The 21,984-nt window shown below is 35.2% G+C and overlaps 1 protein-coding gene across 2 annotated transcripts; it reads left to right on the top strand.

The window, feature by feature from the left end:
• Window positions 1–5,297: 5,297 nt before the first annotated feature.
• Window positions 5,298–20,521, top strand: LOC132178240 (lysine-specific demethylase JMJ26). 2 transcript variants are annotated; one of them, XM_059590699.2, is made up of 13 exons: window positions 5,298–6,259; window positions 6,338–6,453; window positions 7,120–7,219; window positions 7,328–7,466; window positions 7,778–7,841; window positions 7,924–8,650; window positions 9,353–9,682; window positions 11,127–11,648; window positions 12,892–12,964; window positions 13,082–13,152; window positions 17,732–17,851; window positions 18,429–18,490; window positions 20,148–20,521. In XM_059590699.2, exons 1-13 carry the CDS (start codon window positions 5,579–5,581, stop codon window positions 20,149–20,151), a joined length of 3,009 nt encoding a protein of 1,002 aa, XP_059446682.2. In that variant the 5' UTR covers window positions 5,298–5,578; the 3' UTR covers window positions 20,152–20,521. The 2 variants fall into 2 exon arrangements, with proteins under 2 accessions (XP_059446682.2, XP_059446675.2); XM_059590692.2 differs by having other exon boundaries at window positions 5,300–6,259; window positions 13,082–13,167.
• Window positions 20,522–21,984: the final 1,463 nt, after the last annotated feature.

Genomic DNA, 21,984 nt, shown 5'->3' on the forward strand with positions numbered 1-21,984 from the left:
AATACGTTTTGAGAAGACCTTCCCCCAGGGACGGAGCCAGAAAATTTTATGGGAAGGGGCCAGCCAATTTTTTTTTTCGGTTTTTTAGAATTTTTTTATTAAAAAAAATTAGTTTGGTTGTTTTTTATAAACTAAAGACTACCGTAAGGGCCAAAAAAAGTGGACATTTGAAAGTAAGGGCCAAAAATAAAAAAACTTAGTGGGTATGGGCCAACAAAATTAAAAATAGGGCCAATTTTTTTTTTTTTGAGGGGCCAAATGACTAAAATTAAAACTTTAACTTTACTTTTTTTTATTTTTTTAATTATTTTTTTTACTTATAATATTTTCTTTCCTTATTTTGGGGGGGACCATGGCCCACCCCGGTCCCCCCCTCCCTCCGTCTCTGCCTTCCCCCCAAATTTCAAAAACTCTCAAATTCACCTCTTGAACTTTTAATTTGATGCTATTAACCCTCGCCCTTTAATTTTTGATGTTAAACCCTAACAGAAACCACTAAAAAGATCGAATCACCCTTCAATTTTTTTAAAAAATTTAATTTGAAATGAAGGGTAAATTTTAAATTTTATAAAAATGCTAGGGGTATAAACATCATTTTATCACTTTAACGTCCAGAAATTGACGGAGGGGGTACATTGCATCAAATTGAAAGTTTAGGGGGTGAAAAATTGAGAGTTTTTGAAATTTAAAAGGGTCTTCTCAAAACGAGTGAAAGTTCAGAGATCTTAAGGAAGTTTCCCTTTTTTATTTTGTAACGAACAATATTACTCACACACAACTATCCTTCATTAGGGTTTTGACAAAACAGGAGCTTCAGTTTTGCCATTGACATTGCTTCTCAGTAGAGAGGAAGAGAATATTGAGTTTGCAGGAAAGTTCAGAACTAGTTTCTTTCTTCCCCGCTCCACTGACTTTTGTAAAGAAGCTAAAGAGAGAATAGGCACCGGGGTATTTCTCAATCACCAAGTCTCTCTAACCCGCTGCAGAAAGAGAAAGAGCAAGTTATAGATTAACCCTAATCATCATGAGTTGTAACTTAGCTTGGAATTAAATTCTTGAGTGTAAATATCTAATTTTTTTACTTTACTTTCCTATTTCCAGTTATTCCAATTATTATACTTTGCATTTTCTTGGTAAGTAAATCCACTGAACTTAAAACTGCTTAATCATCATGATGATTAAGCAGTTTTAAGTTCAACTAGTTTTGGACAAAAGGGTTTCATTGTAAATTAAGTGGGGTTTGCATTCATTTTTTGGTGTTTCCATTCTGGTTATTTGTAGCCATGCATTAAATAATTTCTTAGGGTAACTTCACTGAAAACCTCTGAACTTTCACCCGATTTGACAAACCCCCCTAAACTTTAAACTTTTTCAATTTAGTCTCATGAATTTCCAATTGCAATCAATTTGGACCCCTTCGTCAATTTGAATCATTAACCTCAAACGGAAACCTAAAGATGTGACCTGCACATGGTTTTTTACCATTTTCATACCCCTAATACCCTCATACTTCCTCACCCAAATGTCCAAACTACCCTCCTTAAAAAAAAAACCCAAATTTAACCCAAAAGTGAAATCTTGTTCAATATTGCCAAAGACATTCGAAAAGCTCTTGCGAACCCATACCTCTTTGTTGTCGGCGAACCATAGTGGTTGAATATCTGGTGTCGATTTGCAACGATTTAGTTAGGAATCGTTTCTAACTCAATTTGTGACTGCTATAATCAAGTAAGCTTTACGTTTTATGTTTGAATTTATATTGTAGGGTTTGTAGTTGATATTTTCTAAAAGTTGTTTTCATCTTTAATTTGTATTGGATATTTGGGGTTTTGCATGTAATGCTTCTGGAATGGATTTTGTGAAGTTTTTCGTGTGGCTATTTTTGTTGATTTACAGTGGGTCATCCGTGGGTTTCGTCCTTCTTGTTTTTTTTTGCATTGAAACTTGTTGGTTTCTGATAATGTTGTTAAAAATTGTCATATTGTTCAGTAATCTTGCCGTTTGATAGTCATTGTTTACTACTGAAGTGTGGCCCCCCAAATTTCTTTTTCTTTGACTGATCTAAATGTGGTCCCCTAATTGGTACTTGTGTTGGACACGTGATTATCACTACGAATATTATACATTAAATATAGTGGTCCATTCCATTACTTTTCATTATTTAGTTGCTGATTTTAATGGGGACAAATAAAAATTCATATTGGCAGGAGATAAAAATTTGTGAAGTTATTATTTTTTTAGGTGTTCAATGGATGTTCTATATGAAAAATATTTGGGCTACTTCACTTTTTAATATAATTTCCTAGAAACTTACATGTCAGTTTCTATTATGAATGCCATGCCACATGATGTTTCATGCGATTAAGTAACAAAATTTAACAAACAAATTTGAGTTATTTAAAGTTTTAATACCTCCAATAGCATTCCTTTTAAATGTTTACATTTGGTCGAATTTTTTGGTCATGCATAACCCAATATTGAAATTTCTGCACCATATTAAGCAAATAGATTGGGTTGGTTTAGTCATGCTTTTTAAATGGTTCTTTTTGCTTTTTAGTTGTGATGTGAGATAAACAATTGAACGTTGTTTTACCTTTTAACAAGAGGGTCTTTGGTAGAGAAGTAAACCTTTTAAGGCACCATGCATATTGTTCATAAATTGACATATAAGCTTTAACTACTCACAGATTTTTTGTGCATATGGTTCACATATTTGGGCTACTTCACTTTAAGTACTTGAATAGATAAAAACAACATAGAAAAAATAGCTTTAACTACTCATTAATTGGTCAATAATGCTATATACGTACTCTTCTCACTGTGATTCAATACAAATTTTTGTGAAGTTGCTTCTACATGGGACCAGTCTGTTTTATGGTCCAACAATTAAATCAGTTCAAAGTATAGTTTTTTTTTTTTAATAACTGTTTGTGTGAACTGCTTTTACACCTAAATATAATAACTGTTTTGGGTATTGTATTGCATATTTACAACTTTGTCATTGTATTAGTGTTTAGTGTTTGTACATTTAAACTTGTCAATGTAATGAATGTGACAGGACACGTGATGGGCTCACACTCTATGATGTTTGAGGTGCACTATGGGGGTACTTTTAACATGCAACATAAGATTAATTATGTTGGGGGCGATGTTAGTAATTACCCAGACCTATATGATAGGTCTAAATTGAAATTTTATAATATAGAGGATATATGTAGGACATATGGGTATAGGTCTGGGGACCTTGTTTATTACAGTGTACCAGGATTTCCTTTAGAACAAGGGTTAAGACTTATATCCTCTGACCACAATGTAACTGAAATGGTGACAAACCATGTAGGTTATGATCTTGTAGTATTGTATATAGTAATGTATGGTGTGTAGTTGATGTTGTAGTTGAAGGAGATGATGAAGATGATTCAGAGTATGAGATGGCAGTCGTGTTTAGGAATGATGCTTTACGGAATTCAATTTTTAGTAATGATACAAATTGTCTTGACTCGGATGAGGATACTACTCGTGCTTATGGGGACATTGATGAGGGGGATGGAAATGATAAAAATGCAGAGGTAGAAGAAAATGACACTGATGAGAGTGCGGGAAATGATGAGGATGAGGATAAGGATGATGCTAGGAATGCTGGGGAGGGTGATGCAAATGGAAATGATGGAGAACATAGAAGTGGGGAAGAGATGGAAGAGAGTGATAGTAGCTCATACATGGATGATAGTGATCAGCTAAGGTCACCACATGATAGTGGTGATGACAGTGCAATGCACTCAATCCGTAGGAATGTAACCAACGGGATGCAATTTGATTATACTAATATCAATAATCCAACATTGATTAAAGTGAATACCTTTTACAATGCAGCTGAATTTAGAAAAGCAGTGAAACAATACAATATTATGAGAGGGAAGGAATTGAAATTCAAGAAAATGGCTGCCATAATCGGCAGTTTGATGTCACAGTCCAAATTGCAATTGCTTGAAGAAACACCAACCACAACCACAACAACAAGCAAGCTTGGAAGCCACAACGTGGGAAAGCGCACTAGAATCGAATAAATCGAAACTACGTGAGTGAATCACCATCGTGACATCTCACGAGAAAGGTACTCAACGATGAAGCCTTAGAGGACATCGCAACATGGTTTACAACAAGATCTAGGATTCCCCATAAACATACTGAGGATACCAACTATGAAGATTTAGAGGGGAATATAGAGAAAGCTACGTAACTGACATGTGGCCAGTAGATCGAGGTGTTGTTGGAATGACGACCTGGATGGTGCATGAAGTGCACACGCACCGGTGGAGAACAACAAACGATGCGTCGAAGTCTGGAGATGAAGGATGATCGAAGCGTAGGTGGAGAAGGTTGTAGAAATCTAACAAATGTGGACTCTAAGTTGCAATCACAAAAAAAAAAAAAAAAAAAAAAAAAAAAAAAAGAAAAGAAAAGAAAATGAAGAAAGAAACGTGGAGGAGGAAGAGGGAGGGAGGTCCTCCCTCTGCCCTAGCCGGCAAATGGAAGGAAGGATCAAGGTGTAACAGGGGGAGGGAAACACAGAAAGATAGAGATGGAGAAGCGCTATAGAAAGGTAGACAGGTCGTGTCCATTATAATTCATACAAACTGATTTAATAAAGTAACATGTGTCTAACAAGTCACACCTATTAAAAAAACATATAAAAAACACATGTTATTAAAAAAAAGCATGTGCTTTTCATATGTTAATGGACACATGTTACTTTATAAGTTTGGCTTATATGCTCATTTGTAGTTAATTTTTGTCCCTTCAAACTATCACTCTATTGTCAATATTCCCATAAACTATCAATTTTACCAATGTTTTTCCTAAACTATAAAAAAATTTCAATGTCATTCTCAAAGCTAACAAAAAGACAATAATGAAAGTGTAAAAAATTTTCAATAGGATAAATTTGAAAAAAATTAAAACAATAAAAAAGAATTAAAAAAAATTAAAAAACCAAGCCACGGTTTTTCACTTTTTTTAGTTTTTATTTTATAATCTGGAGATTTTTTTTTTTTTTTAAAGATATTATTGTTATTGGTGGACATTGATGTTTTTTGAAAGTTTTAAGAAGGACATGGACAAAATTAGTAATTTAAGGACATTGACAAAATTAGTAATTTAAGAAGACATTAATGTGGTGATAATTTGAAGAAGTATAAAGTAGAAACTGTGTCCATAACCGTAGTTAGATTGGGCATATATGTACTTGAAAGAAACCCTTTCCGTGAATGGATTCATCTTGGCCGTCTATTTTAGTCAACTTCAAACAATGAAGCTGATCCTCCGACATGTCCTCTAAAAGAGGCAAGTAAGAAGCAAAGAGAGATCTCGATAAACCTGAAAAGTTGGTATAATTTCCATCAATTTCCCGATCAGGCGCCAAACATTCAAAAATCAAAATCCCACCCACTGTTTCTCTCAAACCCACTTTAAGTAATAGCACTCAGTTTTCTCAAACCCACCTCCCCTTCTCTCTTTCCAAGCTCTCCCCCTCTCTCTCTCTCTCTGCAAGTCTCTGTTTTTTTTTACTGGGTTTGTGATGGTGCGTGCTAGAAAGAAGCCGAGAAGGGAGGATGTGCAGGAAGAATGTGCTGCTGAAGCAGCTGAACCTGTGGAGAAGGAGTTGAGCTGTGCTCCAAGTATAGCCAGAGATGAAGATGGCAACGGTGAGGAGGTTCCGGCGAAGAAGAAACGTGGGAGGAAGAAGAAGAATTTGTCTGCCCAGAAGAACGAGAAAGTTGAGGAAAATATTGGGTTCCAGTCAGAGCAAGGAATTGTTGGGGATTCAGAATGTGCTGCTGAAGCAGCTGAACCTGTGGGGAAGGAGGTGAACCATGCTCCAAGTATAGATAGAGATGAAGATGGTAACGGTGAGCAGGTTCCGGCGAAGAAGAAACGTGGGAGGAAGAAGAAGAATTTGTCTGCCCAGAAGAACGCGAAAGTTGAGGAAAATATTGGGCTCCAGTCAGAGCAAGGGATTGTTGGGAATTCAGATGAAGAGATGATTCTGAAGAAGCCAGTGAAGAAGCGTGGCAGAGTTGGAGTTGCGAAGAAGGATACTGAAGATGCGATTGTGGGAAACGAGAAGGTTAAAAATGGTGAAAAGTTGGAACTTTCTTCAGGAAGGAGCACAGGGACTCAGAGAGTTTATTCCTTGAGGGCTAAAACCCATCTTATTCCAAAACAAGAGACTGCCAAGATAAATAAGCAGAATCCTAAAGTAAATATCTCTTTCCCTTCTCTTTGCCTTTGTGGATTCTTTTGTTGATTAAGTTTTAACTGAATTTGGATTCCACAGTGGATTGAAGAGGTGTCCTTGATGTGCCATCAATGTCAGAGGAATGATAAAGGCCGGGTTGTTCGGTGCAAGAATTGCAAGAGGAAACGATATTGTATCCCCTGCTTGAGTACATGGTAAAAAAGTTTCCTTTCTTTTTTGCTTAAGTAGTGTGTTTATTTTTTCTTTCTGTTTTATTCACTAACCCGTTGATTCATATGGTGCCTGGTTAGTTAACATTTCTTTTCAATACTTAGATGTATTTACTTTCGTGGGTTTCCTTTCTTTTAATGCTTTTTATGCGTTTTTTCATATTTTGGTAACTGTTGTTATGGATCTCTGTCGGAATCAATGTGATAAATTTCTGTTACCCGTGGCATTTTTGAGTTGAAGTTATCTTCGTTTGCGACACTACGGTAGAAAAATTTTGCTTTAATCTTGAAATGAGCCATTCTATCATAAATTGCATGTTTTTATTCAATTGTCAAGATACGAACGATGGATTATGAATCTTAAAATAATTGACAATATCATGATTCACTGAAGCATAAAGGATGCATCATAACAAGCAAAATAATTCAGGGTTTCTGTTCAATTCCTTATATTTTTAATAGGTATCGGTTGTAAAATTGTACAATTGATTTTTTATGTATTGGAACCTGCGCCTCTGTGGCTTGACCTTGAGAATGTGAGTTAAGAAGGGTCACAAAATTCAGTGAAATATTATGTATAAAAACATGAGCTTCTGCTTGTTTAGTTCCTGTTTGTAGCAATTATGATTACTATTGGTGTTGTATGCGTAGGTATCCTAATACAGCAGAAGAGGCTATTGCCGAAGCGTGTCCATTTTGCCGTGGAAATTGCAATTGCAAAGCATGCTTGCGGTTGGACACACCTATTAAAGTCAGTTTCTCCTTTTCTAACATCTCATGAGTTGGTGTTATTTTCCTTTGATGTTATTTTTTTTTTAATGTTTGTGATGGCCGACAAATTATTTATATCTTGCTGCAGAATTTGAACTTAGAATTGATAGTCAGTGAAGACGAGCAGTTTGAGCACTATAAGTATGCGCTTCAAACACTTATTCCATTTCTGAAACGACTTAATGAGGAACAAATAATTGAGAAGGAAATGGAGGCTAAAAGACAAGGTATTTTCTTTCAGCCCTTGCCAAATAAGTTTAGGAACTCATCCATGGTGCAACTCTTTTTATCATTTTGAAGTGATGACAGAATTTCTGAGTTTGTTTTGGATTGGAAGGTGTCTCATAAATGTGAAAGTTGCTAATTTTACTAGCAGAAGGGAATTACTTGGCTTGTGTCATTGCTGAATGTTATAACCTACACTTCCCTTGATTTGGGTCAATCTTAATTGTAATGAGTCCTTGTGATTGCTTGTCTTAATTTTCAACTTATGGTTTGGATGTACTCTTTTGATTTGGTTATGGGATGTTTTTGGTAGGGTTATCACTTCCAGAGTTAAAGGTAAAACAAGCAGATTGCAGTATTGATGAGCGTATGTATTGGTAAGGTCTTTTATAAATGCTTTCTGATACTAATTGTTCCATACTTTTATGAAGGTTTTAATGTTATGTCTTGCTTTTGCAGTGACAACTGCAAAACCTCCATTTTTGATTTTCATAGAAGTTGTCCTAGATGTTCATTTGATCTTTGCCTTACCTGTTGCCGGGAGATACGTGATGGAAACCTGCAGGGAGGTGAGGAGGAAGTGATTATGCAGTATATTGACCGGGGGCTTGACTATTTGTTTGGTGAAAATGGAAAAGAAGTGAAATTACCTTCTGAGACTAGCCCTATGGATCATATAAAGTCCAAATCTGGGTGGGAAGCAAAAGAAGAAGGTAGCGTTCCTTGCCCACCAGAAGACAGGGGTGGTTGTGGTCATGGTATTCTAGAATTGAAATGTATGTTCTCAGGAGATCTGGTTGCAGGGTTGGTGCGAAAAGCTGAAGAAATAGCCAGAACTTATAAACTTATGGATGTGGCTGCAACTCCTTTACAGCGTTGTTTGTGTTTCAACTCGGTGGGTGAAGTTGACTTAAGCAATGATAAGTTAAGGAAAGCTGCATCTCGAGAAGATTCTGATAACTATTTGTATTGCCCGAGGGCCCAAGATATACAACATGGGGATTTGAAGCATTTCCAGTGGCATTGGAGCAGAGCTGAGCCTGTTATTGTGAGCAATGTGCTTGAATCTGCATCTGGTTTAAGCTGGGAACCACTGGTCATGTGGCGTGCATTCCGTCAGATTGAAAATACCAAGCATAAGAGGGAGTTGGAAGTTAAGGCTATTGAGTGCTTGGATTGGTGTGAGGTGAGTTCATTATTATCCTTTCGTCAATGGTAAAGAATCTTACTTTTGGATGTTTGACTGCTTTACCATCAATGTCAGGATATTTTTGTCTAATTTATTGATCTTTATCATTTTTAATGAGAATGTCCAAGTAAAATTCTTGAAATTTTAGAATTGATTTTATTATGAGAGAGACTCCTTTTAGTTTTTAAGCACAGTTATTCATTTCCTAACCTTGTGATTTCTCCTGATATTAATTTTTGGATGTGTAAGAGATAGGAAAGGGCCGAGTATGGTTATCTTTCTCAATTTTTACAATAATTGAAATAATTTCTTGCAACTTGTACATAAGTATCCAATGCCATTTACAAATATAGATGCTTTAATACCCCTCGCTTGAGAAATAGCAGCCAGATCTATTCCCTCGTATTGATTTTAAGGGGAAGATCATGATAACTGCTTTCTTATCCTTCCTTTCAATCTAAAATTGAAAATTCGAGGTCCATTTTCCAATGGTTCTTCGTTGCTTTGGTGGTTGTTAATATCTAATTTTTGTATTGTAATTCATATTTGTTTCTTTAACTTTTTTCCCTTCTTTCTAAGATTTTTTTTGGGTTTCTTTGTTAAACTTTCTCATTTGTTTACTCAGGCTTAATATGATATGCAAAAAAGTGTTCTGTGACGATTTTGCTTGGTAATACTAAATCCTGCAATAAATGGCAGGGCATTATCAATATCCATGAGTTCTTTACTGGCTATACACATGGTCGGGTTCATGGTTGTGAATGGCCCCAGATACTGAAACTGAAAGACTGGCCTCCATCTACGTTATTTGAGGAACGCTTGCCGCGTCATGGTGCTGAGTTTATCTGTTGCTTGCCCTTTAAGGAGTATACACATCCACGTAACGGCCCTTTAAACATTGCTGTCAACTTGCCTAAGGAATCTCTAAAGCCAGATATGGGTCCAAAGACCTATATTGCTTATGGAGTTGCTCAGGAGCTTGGCCGTGGAGACTCTATCACTAAGCTTCATTGTGATATGTCTGATGCAGTATGTTTTTTGTTGAAACTTAAACTATTCACTATGTTTTGTTTTTCAGAGGAAAACTTCTCTTTGGTTGGGCAGGGCATGACATTTTCTTTTTTCGTTTGTATTGGTTAAGGGAAATATGTAAGGGCCAGATGACTTGTGCTTATGTCACACTTAATCTTCTGAATCAAATATGTTTGTTTTGGCGAAGCTGTTTTCAGTTGCCAGTTTGGTGTTGGATTTTAAGTTTGTTAGAGAAGTACATCTAGGCTTTGGTTCAATGGGCATCTACTTGCAGGCTATCCTTACACCTGTCTTGGTTTCTTTACTTTTATTTTTAACCGTACTTGATTTTTATGCTTTGATTCATATTGCCCCGAGTTATTGCAAAAATGAAGTTGTACAATTTCGTGAGGCAAGAACACTCTGCTTTCATTAAAATTTGACCTTAATTTGCTTACTAACACAGGTGCAAGATTCAGGTTTTTGGGGTTTAGTCTACTTAGTAGCACATATTTAATTGCCATGTCTTTGACCCAATCCCTCTCTTGTGCATCACATTCTATGGCGAAATAGGAGTACTTTAGAATCATTATTGTGCTCTTTTATATTAGAGAGGCAGATGATTTTACTTGTCTAGAAAAGGACGGGACATAGGTTACTATATTGTTTTTTAACACACCATTTGACTAATATTGAAGTAAAAAATGTGTCTAGAAGAGACAGCATGATATTATCACAAACAGTATTAGGATGATATTCATTGATATATATTTGACTTTCTGATTGTTCTTGCATATTTGGGTTTAGTTTTCTTGCTGACTGTTTTCATTTGACTTCAGCTTGTTGTCATATAATGAGTTGCTTAACATTTCAAATTTACCTGTTTCTTGAGGATAACTCCATGTATACTTTAAATTAAATGCTTGGTGCAATCATGCACCTAGAAAGTGTAAATGGGCAAACTCCTAGAAAGTGAAAATGGACAAACTAAGTTACTTATTTATGATATTAAGTTGGCTCCCTCATTGCTAAATGTTTTAGTTGCATAATTTATGTGATGATAATTGCCATTATAACAGCTCTTTGGATTGTTGCTTTGAAGTGGGTATATGTGACTATGAGATAACAGCCATTTTAGTTAGAATTTCACAAAAGTGAGTGAAAAGAATTATCTTATTACACTGCCATGTTTTATTGAAATATTAATATGAGATTAAGTTTTTGTACATATTACACTGATTACTATGTTAGTTATGTAGCATAGCAAAATGCGGATGGGAGGAATTATAGCACTAAGAAAAGTCTTCCCCATTTTATCACTGTTAATCCTAGGGTTTTTTTAGTGGCTATATGTGCATACTTTGTCACACATGAGGGTTGAAATAAAGGTAAGATTTTTTATTTTATTTTAATTTTTTTATTTGATGTTCTAATTTCCTTTATTCTTAATTCATTGTTTCAGGTAAATATTTTGACACATACTGCTGAAGTGCCCCTTAAACCTGAGACGCTTACAAGGATAGAGGAGGTAAAAAAGAAGCACTTTGAGCAAGACCAGAAAGAAATCTTTGAGGATTTTCAGGTTGTGGATGAAAACATCGAGGATAACATTTCTTCTGGTGGGTCTTGTACAGTTACTGCCAATGATAACGCCTTTAGTGTTGGATTTGGGGATCAAAACACATGTGTAACTGTTAAAGAGCTATCAGATCCTAGTGTTGGACTTGATGGTGATTCAAGGATGAATGAGAAAGACTTTTCAAGGGGATCAGAGCTGGAAAAGACTAAAGAGCCAAAAGTGGATCAAGTTAACAATGGTGGGAGTGGTCCTACAATTTCTGGAAACAAGTTGGAATCTTTAGAAACTTCTGAGGGTGGTGCCCTCTGGGACATTTTCCGGAGACAAGATGTTCCTAAACTGCAGGAATATCTTAAGAAGCACTTCAGGGAGTTCAGGCACATCCATTGTTGTCCATTGCAGCAGGTAATTTGTCCTGCAAAATTCATTATATCATTGTCAAAAAATTTATTTTTAGGGGGAGTACTAGAGTAGTGTTTACAAGTTGTCGTTGTTGTTGGTTGAACATTCTTGGTTGTATTGATGATCAATCTAATTTTGTTGGTTGTTGTTAACCGTTGTTGGTAGTATTGATCATCAATCGTTATTGTTGTTGGGTGTTGGTGTTATTGATCACTGGAATTGTGATCGTCATAGTTGGTTGTTTAGATCCAACCGGCCGTGGTGTTTTGCAGTGGGTTCCGATTGGTTCTTGGTATTTTTTGGGGAGATCCGAACGGCCTTCGTGTTTTGTAGTGGATTTTGACTGGTTATTTGTGTTTTCTGGTGATATTCGACTGGCCTTGGTGTTTTGCGGCAAGATCCAACCGTCCGTTGCAGTCTTCTAACGAGTTTTTTGCTGGCGTTGAAGTTTTGTTCAGTGTTGGCTTTTTGTGGAATTTTAGCTTGTTTATATTTGGTTTAGCGCATTTTCTTGTTCATGTTTTTTTAATAATTCTGTCTTTATATTATGTACTCCAATGTTCTAGCTTGAGGGGGAGTATTATAGTATGTTTTTGTAGGTGTTTTTGTTTGCTTGTTTCTTCCCAGCCGAGCTTATATGATTTATGTGCTCCATCGCAAGTGTTAGAAGACTGTTAGGGTTTAGAGTATAAGGGTATTTTAGTCATTGTAATATTTTTCAACCTATATAATAAAGTATGGGAGGCTACATAATAGTAACGAGTCTCCACCTTCTGTCTAAACCTCTCATGCAAATTACAACATAATGATTCAAATAACCCAATTAAATGGAATTAGTGCAAGTCTGCAAGTAAGTTGTATTAGTAAACAAGAACTCATGGTTCAAATGTAAACTTAGTCATTTTGAAAATGCCTAAAAGTAATTCACCTTTTGAAACATTTATATAGCTTTGTTTTGTAGAGAAAGATCATGAATCTTTTAAAATTGCCATCAACTTCTTGTATCAAAGAGAATTGTGGGAAATCTGAGTTAGGTAACACAAATTATGATGCGGCCTGACCAACTCTGCCATTGAATAAGCCATTGAATTGAAACATAGCATGTCTACTTCTCGAGGGTTTACAACTTGCTTGATTGCTGGTGTTTCAGTCAGCAAATTTGATTATATGTACATCCCAATATCTATATTCTAATACTTGACAAATATTTCTGTCATATAATTTATCATATCTTTTGGTCCTATAGGTTGTTCACCCTATACACGATCAAACCTTTTATCTGACTGTGGAGCACAAAAGAAAGCTCAAGGAGGAATATGGTGAGTTTGTTATATATTCATGGAGCTAGTTGGATCAAGTGCTTCAATTCTTCTTTGTAATAATTTTATTGTAATTCTTCTTGATAATAGTTTTAATGCTTCTATGCTATCATATAGGAATTGAACCATGGACATTTGTCCAAAATCTTGGAGATGCTGTCTTCATTCCTGCTGGCTGTCCTCATCAAGTAAGAAACTTAAAGGTAAAGTAAATTTCTCTTGGGGTTTTTCCCCTCATGTTTTAGTCAAAAAAATGGAATTCAAATTTAATAGACCATAAATGTGCACCTATAAAGAAACAAAGAACAATACAGTAATGGCCAAAGCATCAAAAGTTTTTTAGAAAACCAATGGGTACATTATAAATGTGTAATTGTGGTACAATTTCCTTGTTGATGTCCAAAATCAATTGGGCTCTTTGTCCACGCCTACTAATCAAAGCATAACACATTTGTGTACCGTTGTGTGAGTGACTTGATTCATCAAATCAGTCAAGTGGGCCCAGCTATCTTTTTCTAATTCCAATTAGTTTTGGAATTATAGTAGCCGACATAAACTCTTTCTCCCAGCCGACTTGAAGTTTGTGCTTCAGCTGAATTTTGATTACCTTCTTCAACCGACTTGCAACTCTTATAAATTTGGAGGATTTTCCTGCACAGAAAAATAACAATGTGAGAAAGAGCAATAGTGTGAAATACATAAAGTGTGATTGAGAGAAAGGAAGAAGTGTTACGCTTCACAACACAGAGCTGTCACGCACAGCGAGAATTGAAGAGATTGTTGTTTTCTCTTTTGTAGAGTAATTCTCTTTTGTCAGAGTGTGAGGTTTTGGGTGTATTGGGGCTTTGAGTAATTTTCTCCCTATTGCTATTTGTATTTTATCTTTTGATAGTGAAATTTCTCTTGGTTTGTCTTCTCTTGTGAATGTAGGCTTGTTAAATCGACTCACTTAAATTTTGGTGTCTTGTGTGATTGAGTTATTTTTATTTTATTCTTTTGTACTTCTTTGCGATCTTAAAAATTATTTATTCACATGTACTTCAATAAACAGATTGAATCACAACACTAAATGCTTACCTAGGGAACACCAATCTCTTGGGTTGGTGTTTGCTGTATTTTGACGTTTGAGCTGAAATGGTCACTATACAGAATCCAGCCATCAAAACTGAAACGATCAACCTAAAAAATGGAACCGAGCTGAATTGTTTGTCGTTGGTTTGGTTGGGCTTTCGGGTTTTGCTTTATTGACGGCCATCACATGAAGTTGGTAGAGGACGACTTCTCTGGACTTGAGATTAGGTTTACTCCTACGTGCACCAATATCATCATTAGAGCCACTTAGACCCAAAACGTTGGGTATGATTTCTTTGATTTCCTAGTTCTATTTTTGGTTGATTTTATAATATCAATTTTTTCTTAGGGTTTGAATATTGGGTCACTTATGTAGGTGTGAATGAGATGCAATCAGCAAGCTTTGATTTCATGTTTATAGGCTTAGCACAATGTGATATAGAACTTTATACAGTTGTTTGGGCGATAAGGCATTGGTGCATTCGTAGCACAACGTGAATTCCTTCTTTATTCTGATCACGAGGCCCTGAAATACATTAAATGGTGGTCCAAGCTAAACATGAAGCGCTGGGTCAGCTATCTTGAGCAATTCAATTACACATTAAAACACAAGGTTGGAATTCACAACATTGTTGTTGATGTGCTGAGTTGTAGAGCTTCTCTTTTATCCACCATGCGTGTGGAAATCAAGGGATTTGATACGTATAAAGAATTTTATCAGGAAGACTCTTATTTTGGTCCTATTCTGAAACAAACCATGGCTGAAGGGCAAGCTGGTTATACCCTACAAAGTGGCTTCCTTTTCAAAGAAAACCAGCTATGCATTCCGGAGTGTTCATTACGTGAGAAGATTGTCAAAGAACTACATGAAGAAGGGCATTTTGGTCGTGATAAAACAATGGCATTGATAAGTTCATCTTATTGGTGGCCTAAACTGAAAGGAGATATTACAAGATTTGTTGTTGCCATGTGTGTTAAAGATCCGACCAATGTGTTCTTTAAAGAGGTGGTTAGTTTGCATGGTATTCCTCGCACCATCACCTTTGATCGTGACCCAAAATTTTTGAGCCATTTTTGGAGGACATTATGGAGGTTGATTGAAATTAAGTTATGCATTAGTAGCTCATATCATCCGCAATCATATGGGCAAACTGCAGTTTAGGAAATGTGTTATGCTATCTTGCTGGGGACAAGCCTAAATAGAGGGATTTAGTATTACCACATGCTGCATTTGCATTCAATCGGTCTCAAAATCAAACAACTAAGTGCAGCCCATTTGATATTGTCTGTGGTCAGAATCCAAATAGTGTTCTAGACCTGGCTCCCATTCCAATTCCAAGTAAAGTGAACAAGAGAGCTGAGGAAATGGTTGATCACATCAAGTCCATTCATGAAGAAGAGAGGAAAAAGATTGAAAATAGCAATTTGAGATGCAAAACAATAGCAAATCAACATTGCAAAAAGGTTATCTTTAAAGTCGGGGATAAGGTTTGGGTAGTTCCTACAAAGAAAAGGTTTCCTATTGGTGTTATCAAGCTAAGAGATCGGAAAGTTGGTCCTTGAAAATAGCTAACGGATCAATGATAAAGCTTACCAGTTGAAACTTCCAAGTCATCTTAGACTTGCTCAATGTCAAGCACCTAATTCTATACAAAGGTGATCCTTTTGAGAACAAGGGTGATGACAACTCGAGGTCGAATTTTTTCCAACTAGAGGAGACTGATGCAGCCATCAAGCTTTGATTTCATGTTTATGGGTGTCTTTAGTATTTCTTAAAGTTCTGGCTGATTATTAATTAATGTAATTTTGGGGCAGCTATGCTATCAAGTATTTTATTTGTGCTGAATTTAAGACAATCTAGAGTCTTTATGTGAGTAATAACTCTTATATGAGTTTTTGCTAGTAAGTGTAATCGAGATATCATTAAAAGTGTAAGGAGCCCTCTATGTACACAAGAAATATATACAAGAGAAGTCACCTAGTTAGTAGGGGCAAAAAGAACAAGAAAATCATGATAAAATAGCCTTATGTTTGGGAGTGCTTCCATTCTACCTTGAAATAGTTCTTCATCTCTTCGGAGTTAGTTGCGTTACGCCACGAAGGGTGCGTGATTGCTTGGAGAGTTGGAGGGGACAGTTGGGTAATAGACTTGCTTTGCATATATGGAGGCTAACTCCATTGTGTGTGATGTGGTGTCTATGGAGAAAACGGAATGCTTGCAGCTTTGAGGATCATGAGAGTGGCATGCTTGAGTTGAGGAAGTTGGCTTTAAATATGGTGTTCTCAACTTCTCATGGAGAGTGACTTGGTCTCACTCGCATGAGTCCACTTTTTCTTATTTTTTAGAGCTTTGTAATTCTTTTTCACATCATTAGAGTTCTTTTGTATACTTTCTGTGTACATGGGTTGCGTCCCTCTGCGCGTTTTTCAATATACTTTTACTAATCAAAAAAAGAAAAAAAAGTCATTCTCTCATCGTAGAAAACGTATCGTTTGGAAGTGCATTAAAAAATTGCAATTTGAAAATATAGAAAAATATGCGTTTTCAAATCATAGGCGAGTGTGTTTTTAAAAACGCACAATTTAAAAGGTTAAACTGCGATTTTAAAGGTCAGATTGTGATTTTATCAAATGTTTAACTGCATTTTAAAAAATCGTGCTTTTAAATCGCATGTTTTAAAATCATTATTTTTAAATCGCACCTTTTGAAATTGCAAACTCAAACAAATCCTTTAATTTGATAAAATGGTCTAATATAATAGCTCCACCTTCTAAACCACATTTAGTTGGTCTTATATCACATAATGAAATCATAACCGAGCAACTCCAAAACTCAAATCACATAATGAAATCCAATTTGAAGGATTTAAACACAACAAGATTACACGCAAACAAATTGGGGTGTTTTTCCCCCTAATTCGACCTCCTAACCATGATTCTCCCATGTTCGGTTAAAACCCAAATTGATTCAGAATCAGCATGCCCTATGTCAGCTACCTAAGCCAATTCAATTAGTAGAAACCTAAAATCATGGACCCAAGAGATCAACTCTAGAAATCTCTTTTCAGTATCATCTCTAATCTGAACTCAAGGTGAAGTTTGGGGCTCTTACCTCTTGGAATTTAGGTCTTCATAGCAATTTACAGAAGCATCTAATCTCTTTAACAAAGCAGCCAATTATTGTTCCATCTCTTCAATCAATCACTTTCTCACTTTTCTCTCTAGTTTCTTCTAACATGTAGGCAGCTAGGTTTAATGTGTGAAGCTGGAAGCACACTTTTTAATATTAGAATATTTTGCAATTCTTACTCAAAATTTCCTAAAATCACTTAGGCCCTACTACATAATTGTTATCTCCCAAAACCACTAATAGGTAGCTATTGATGCCAGAGCTCTCTAGAAGAAAAAAGTTATTCCATATAATGAAAACACTTGAAAAAAAAAAGAAGATAAAAAATTACAATATATGTTGGGTATTACTTATTTACTCTGCAGTATACCAATCTTTATTTACATGTTGCTATGACATGTAATTCTACCAATGCACAAATGTTAAACACCAACCAAAATGGAATCGTTTAGTGGAAATCAATATTACCTTATTCAGCTGTGCTGCATGAAATTGATATCTATTGATCGTTTTGTTTCCTTACGCATAAATATATGTTCATGGATTTGATCTTCTTTTCTATTCAGTCATGCATAAAGGTTGCACTTGACTTTGTCTCACCTGAAAATGTTGGTGAGTGCATCCGTTTGACTGAAGAATTCCGTACACTTCCCCAAAGTCATAGGGCTAAGGAGGACAAATTGGAGGTACGCAATTGCATGTTTCGTTATGACATCATCTAAAAGTGTTTATGTACCATTTTATGTGGTAGAATCATGTTCCAGCAGTGCTTTCTTGTACAATGATGCAAAAATGGTTAAGCATTTTACGAGTACTGGTGTGAATATCCTACTGCTATTTTCTGTTGTTCTTATGTATCAGTGTCATGCTTTAATTTCCATATCTTTAGCTCATTGAAGCCTAGTTAAATCTATTCAATCCACTACCTCTTTTACCCCTCATCACTGCTGCTGATTCTACTTGCAATGCTTTACATGCAAATATCTGTATCCTCAAGCATGGTACCTATCCTATTGCTGCACGCTAGTACTTGATAATTGTAGTAAAGTTGCATAATCCCCATTTGAAAGATGCTTTTGTTGGTAAATATTGATTTTGGTGTGCATTAACTTCAGTTGAATCCTGATGCATGCTCAGTGTAGTGGTGTTGGGCTGGCTGAAATTGATGATACGATAATTGTATAATTCAAAATAGTTTCCTTCTTAAACAATCAAGTATAAATCTTGTGTGTAAGCTTTTGATTGATGCTTTGCTTGAAACAGGTGAAGAAAATGATTGTTCATGCTATGAGCCAGGTTGTCAAAAGTTTGGAGCAGAAACCAAGGTTAGTCACTATCAATTCATGTGAAAGGTTGTGTTCAAAAGTGTGCCTGTCACTCTTTAAGCTTCAACATGTAGGCATTTTCTATTGATAATTCTTTTGATTTTTATCATTAGTTCTGACCAGCCATGCTCCCGTTTATGTGGTTGTGCATAACAATCTTGTTTAAATGTTTACCACCTTTTTACTAATTATTTCTTGATTAATTATGTTTATCTGTAGTTTTTTTTAATGAACTTTCCTCTTAATCTTTATATGAAGTATAGCATAACTGGACCTTTTTTTTCACAAGTCTCACCTTATTGGATCCTATTTATTTCTTTGGATTTTTTTTTTCTTTTATTTAGCTGATAATGCAAAATCTAGATTACATGTACTGTTATTTATGTTCAAATAACTTCCTTTGGAGAATTTGGAGTGAGGGGATGAGACGATGTAATTTGTGTGATCCTCCTTTAGATTGGGATGCTGTTGTTGTTAGGCTATGTGGAGCCTGGTTTGTATCTGACCTGGTTCATCATTGGAAGCGTTACGGTTTAAATGTGATTTTTTTGAGGCTTCGTCCATAGAGCGGAGGCTTGGGCCGATATGAATGTTCTGACTTTAGGGTTTTATACGGACATAATTGACGCCTCCTATATTGTTTCTCAAGAAATAGTGAAAGCAAAAATTCTGTGGACGTAGTCCTTGGTGGTGAATTACATAAATCTGCGTCTGTGATTGCTTGTTTTTGTATTCGTTCTTATTTTTTGCATCTCACTGATTTTGGAGAATAGGATAGGTTTCCTAACAGTTTTGAATATGGGGATGCAAGAATGGAAGAAAAAAATCTGAGGGCTGATATTTGTAGATTAGTCTTAAGTTCTTCAATCTATAATATTTAAAGAAACCAAAATGATACTAGATATGGGAGCCATCCTAAACCAGAGGAAAAGTTGCTGGAGAGAATATCTTAGGAAATTTGAACAAGAATTTTGGGTAAAGGGAAGCTTAAGAAGACTTTTGAAAGTGAAGCGCTCAGTCGAAACTGGAATATCAAAATGGAAGTTTTCAATTAGTTGTCTTCTTTTAGTTTTCTGCAGATTTGCTCTGTAGGTAAAATGTACTTATATAGTTTGTATGGGATTTTGTGTTTGTTGGATGATTAGTTTTCTGTAGACTTTATGGCTCTGCAGAAAATGTTCTTGTATAATTTGGTTGGGATGTTTTTGCTGTTAAGGTGTAAGCATGCATGCTTATGCTTCATTCTTTCTCTCTCTATGCCTCATACACAAATAAATACTGATGCATAAACGTCTTATTGCATTTATAGTAGCTTGTTACATTTTCCTGGTGGGTGCACATATTTTGCTGATGAAAACAGGTAGCTTGTCAAGTTTCTACATCTATATGCATGTGAGAAACAAAAACTCAAATGTCGTCACTGGTCAATTTGCTATGAAAAATTGTAATATCCTTTTTTTCCTTGAGGATTCCCCTTGCCCCTTTTCTCCTATTTATTTTTAGCTTCAGCATGGGAAATGTTACTTGTGTTTTGATGACAACCAGCTGAATTGTGCTGTTCTAAAGTCTAAATTCTTCCATTATGTGGTCTATGTCTTGTTCTCTTGCATTTACTGATACCTTCTGAAATAACCTGGTTTGAGATTATGATTTTCAGGTGACTGCGGTTTCTGCCTCGGAAGATTCAGAGTAGGCTCAACTTCATTGGCGAATCACGCATAGAAATCACGTACCGTTTTGTCAAGGCCTTTGCCCTCTGTGATCAAATCAAATTAGATTTGTAGTCAAATCTCATAATATCAAATCCCGTAAGATATTCTAACACTCCCTAACCCAGTTTATGATAATCTTTTTTGTTGCCTAGAAACATCAGATGATGCTTTTTGGGAGTATGAAACAGGGCAGTTAAATGTATACAAACAAAAACCATGTGGATAATGTTTGCAGCCATATCTATTTTTGATTGGTTGTATGAATTATCATGCAATGGTTAGAATATGGTTGTAAGCAGTGGCATCTGTGATTGGGTTTCATTAAGTATGCTTGCTTTAATTCTTTGGCTTTGAACTGCTGATGCCTCAGCCAAAATACGAGAAAAACAGATAAGCTAATGTAATGATCTTGAACGGATTTAGTCATTAGTTCAATGGGTGTGATAAATGCCACTTCATTTAGTGGCTAATGTGATAAGTGACACATGAACAACTACATCGTTTTGTAGCAAGGAAGTTGTAGTTAAAACTGTAGTCATCAAATATTTTTCTTTTATTAGCTACATTTCTTGAACACGTTTTTCTTGTTTTTACGCTATACCAAACACCTAAAGCATTTAGTTGACCAACTTAATTAATTGGGAAAATTTCACAAAATTTTCTTGAACTTCCATGCATTTTAAAAGTATTCACGAAGTTTAAAAACTTTTGTCAAAAGTTTTAAAATACTCATATTTTTTATTAGAAAAAATAAAATAAAAAATTGTAAAGATTCAAGCATTAATTTTTTTAAAAAAAAATTTATAAATAAACATCTTTGCAATATTTTTGCTTTTTTAAAAAAAATTTATAAAAAAATAGGGGTATTTTGGGAATTTTGACAAAATTTAACAGAAAATCTTAATGAAAAATGTAATTGGAAGAGATTGGAAGTTTGATACTCTTAACTAAAAGTTTTTTAAACTTTAGGACTAGTGTCAAAATTAGTGAAAGTTTATGGGGGGTTTAATGAAATTTCTTGTAATTAATTATATTGGACAATCAAGAAAAGATAGTTCATAAAAAGACAACCAAGAAAACTCAAGTTCATTAGAAAGGTTTGATACTCCAATTAGTCTCCCCTACTATATATTAGTACCATTTTGTCTAAAGAAAAATAATTTTGGTTGTTATGCATTTTTAACATAACAAGATATATAATTTATGAACCCACATCATGATCTCACTGTCCATTTTTAAGAGCTAATAAAAAGAAAACACCATCCGAGGGAATAGGAATATAGGATCTCTCCATTTTACTCTTTTATATATATATATATATATATATGAGTCATTTCACTGTTAGAATTTACTCAAGAACGTAACCAGCTTATGGCTTCGAGGGCTTTCCCAAAGTATTCAAAAGATCCCTCAAAGACAATTTTTATGGAGTAGACGCTCAAAAATTAATTTCCTCCCCCTATTTTATTTTTTTGTTTTGCCCCCCACACTAAAATACATGGTTCCACCATTAAATTTAATGTTGTTGTATTAAACGGTGTAAATAAGGTGACATGATAAATATGTTGGCACATAACAAATGAAAAAATATAAATAATATGACATTATTAACACATTTAGATGTAATCACATTAAAATTAATCCTGACCAAGCAATGAATCTTTTCTATTTCAAGTGAATTATTGTGAAATGAATCTTCTCTATTTCAAGTGAAATCTCGTGTAGATTAAAAGCCATGAAACTCTAAAAAATACACAAAGAAATTAGGAGTAACTTCACTGA

Source organism: Corylus avellana, chromosome 2, assembly GCF_965113065.1.
Source record: "Corylus avellana chromosome 2, dhCorAvel1.hap1.2, whole genome shotgun sequence".
Lineage (NCBI taxonomy): Eukaryota > Viridiplantae > Streptophyta > Magnoliopsida > Fagales > Betulaceae > Corylus > Corylus avellana.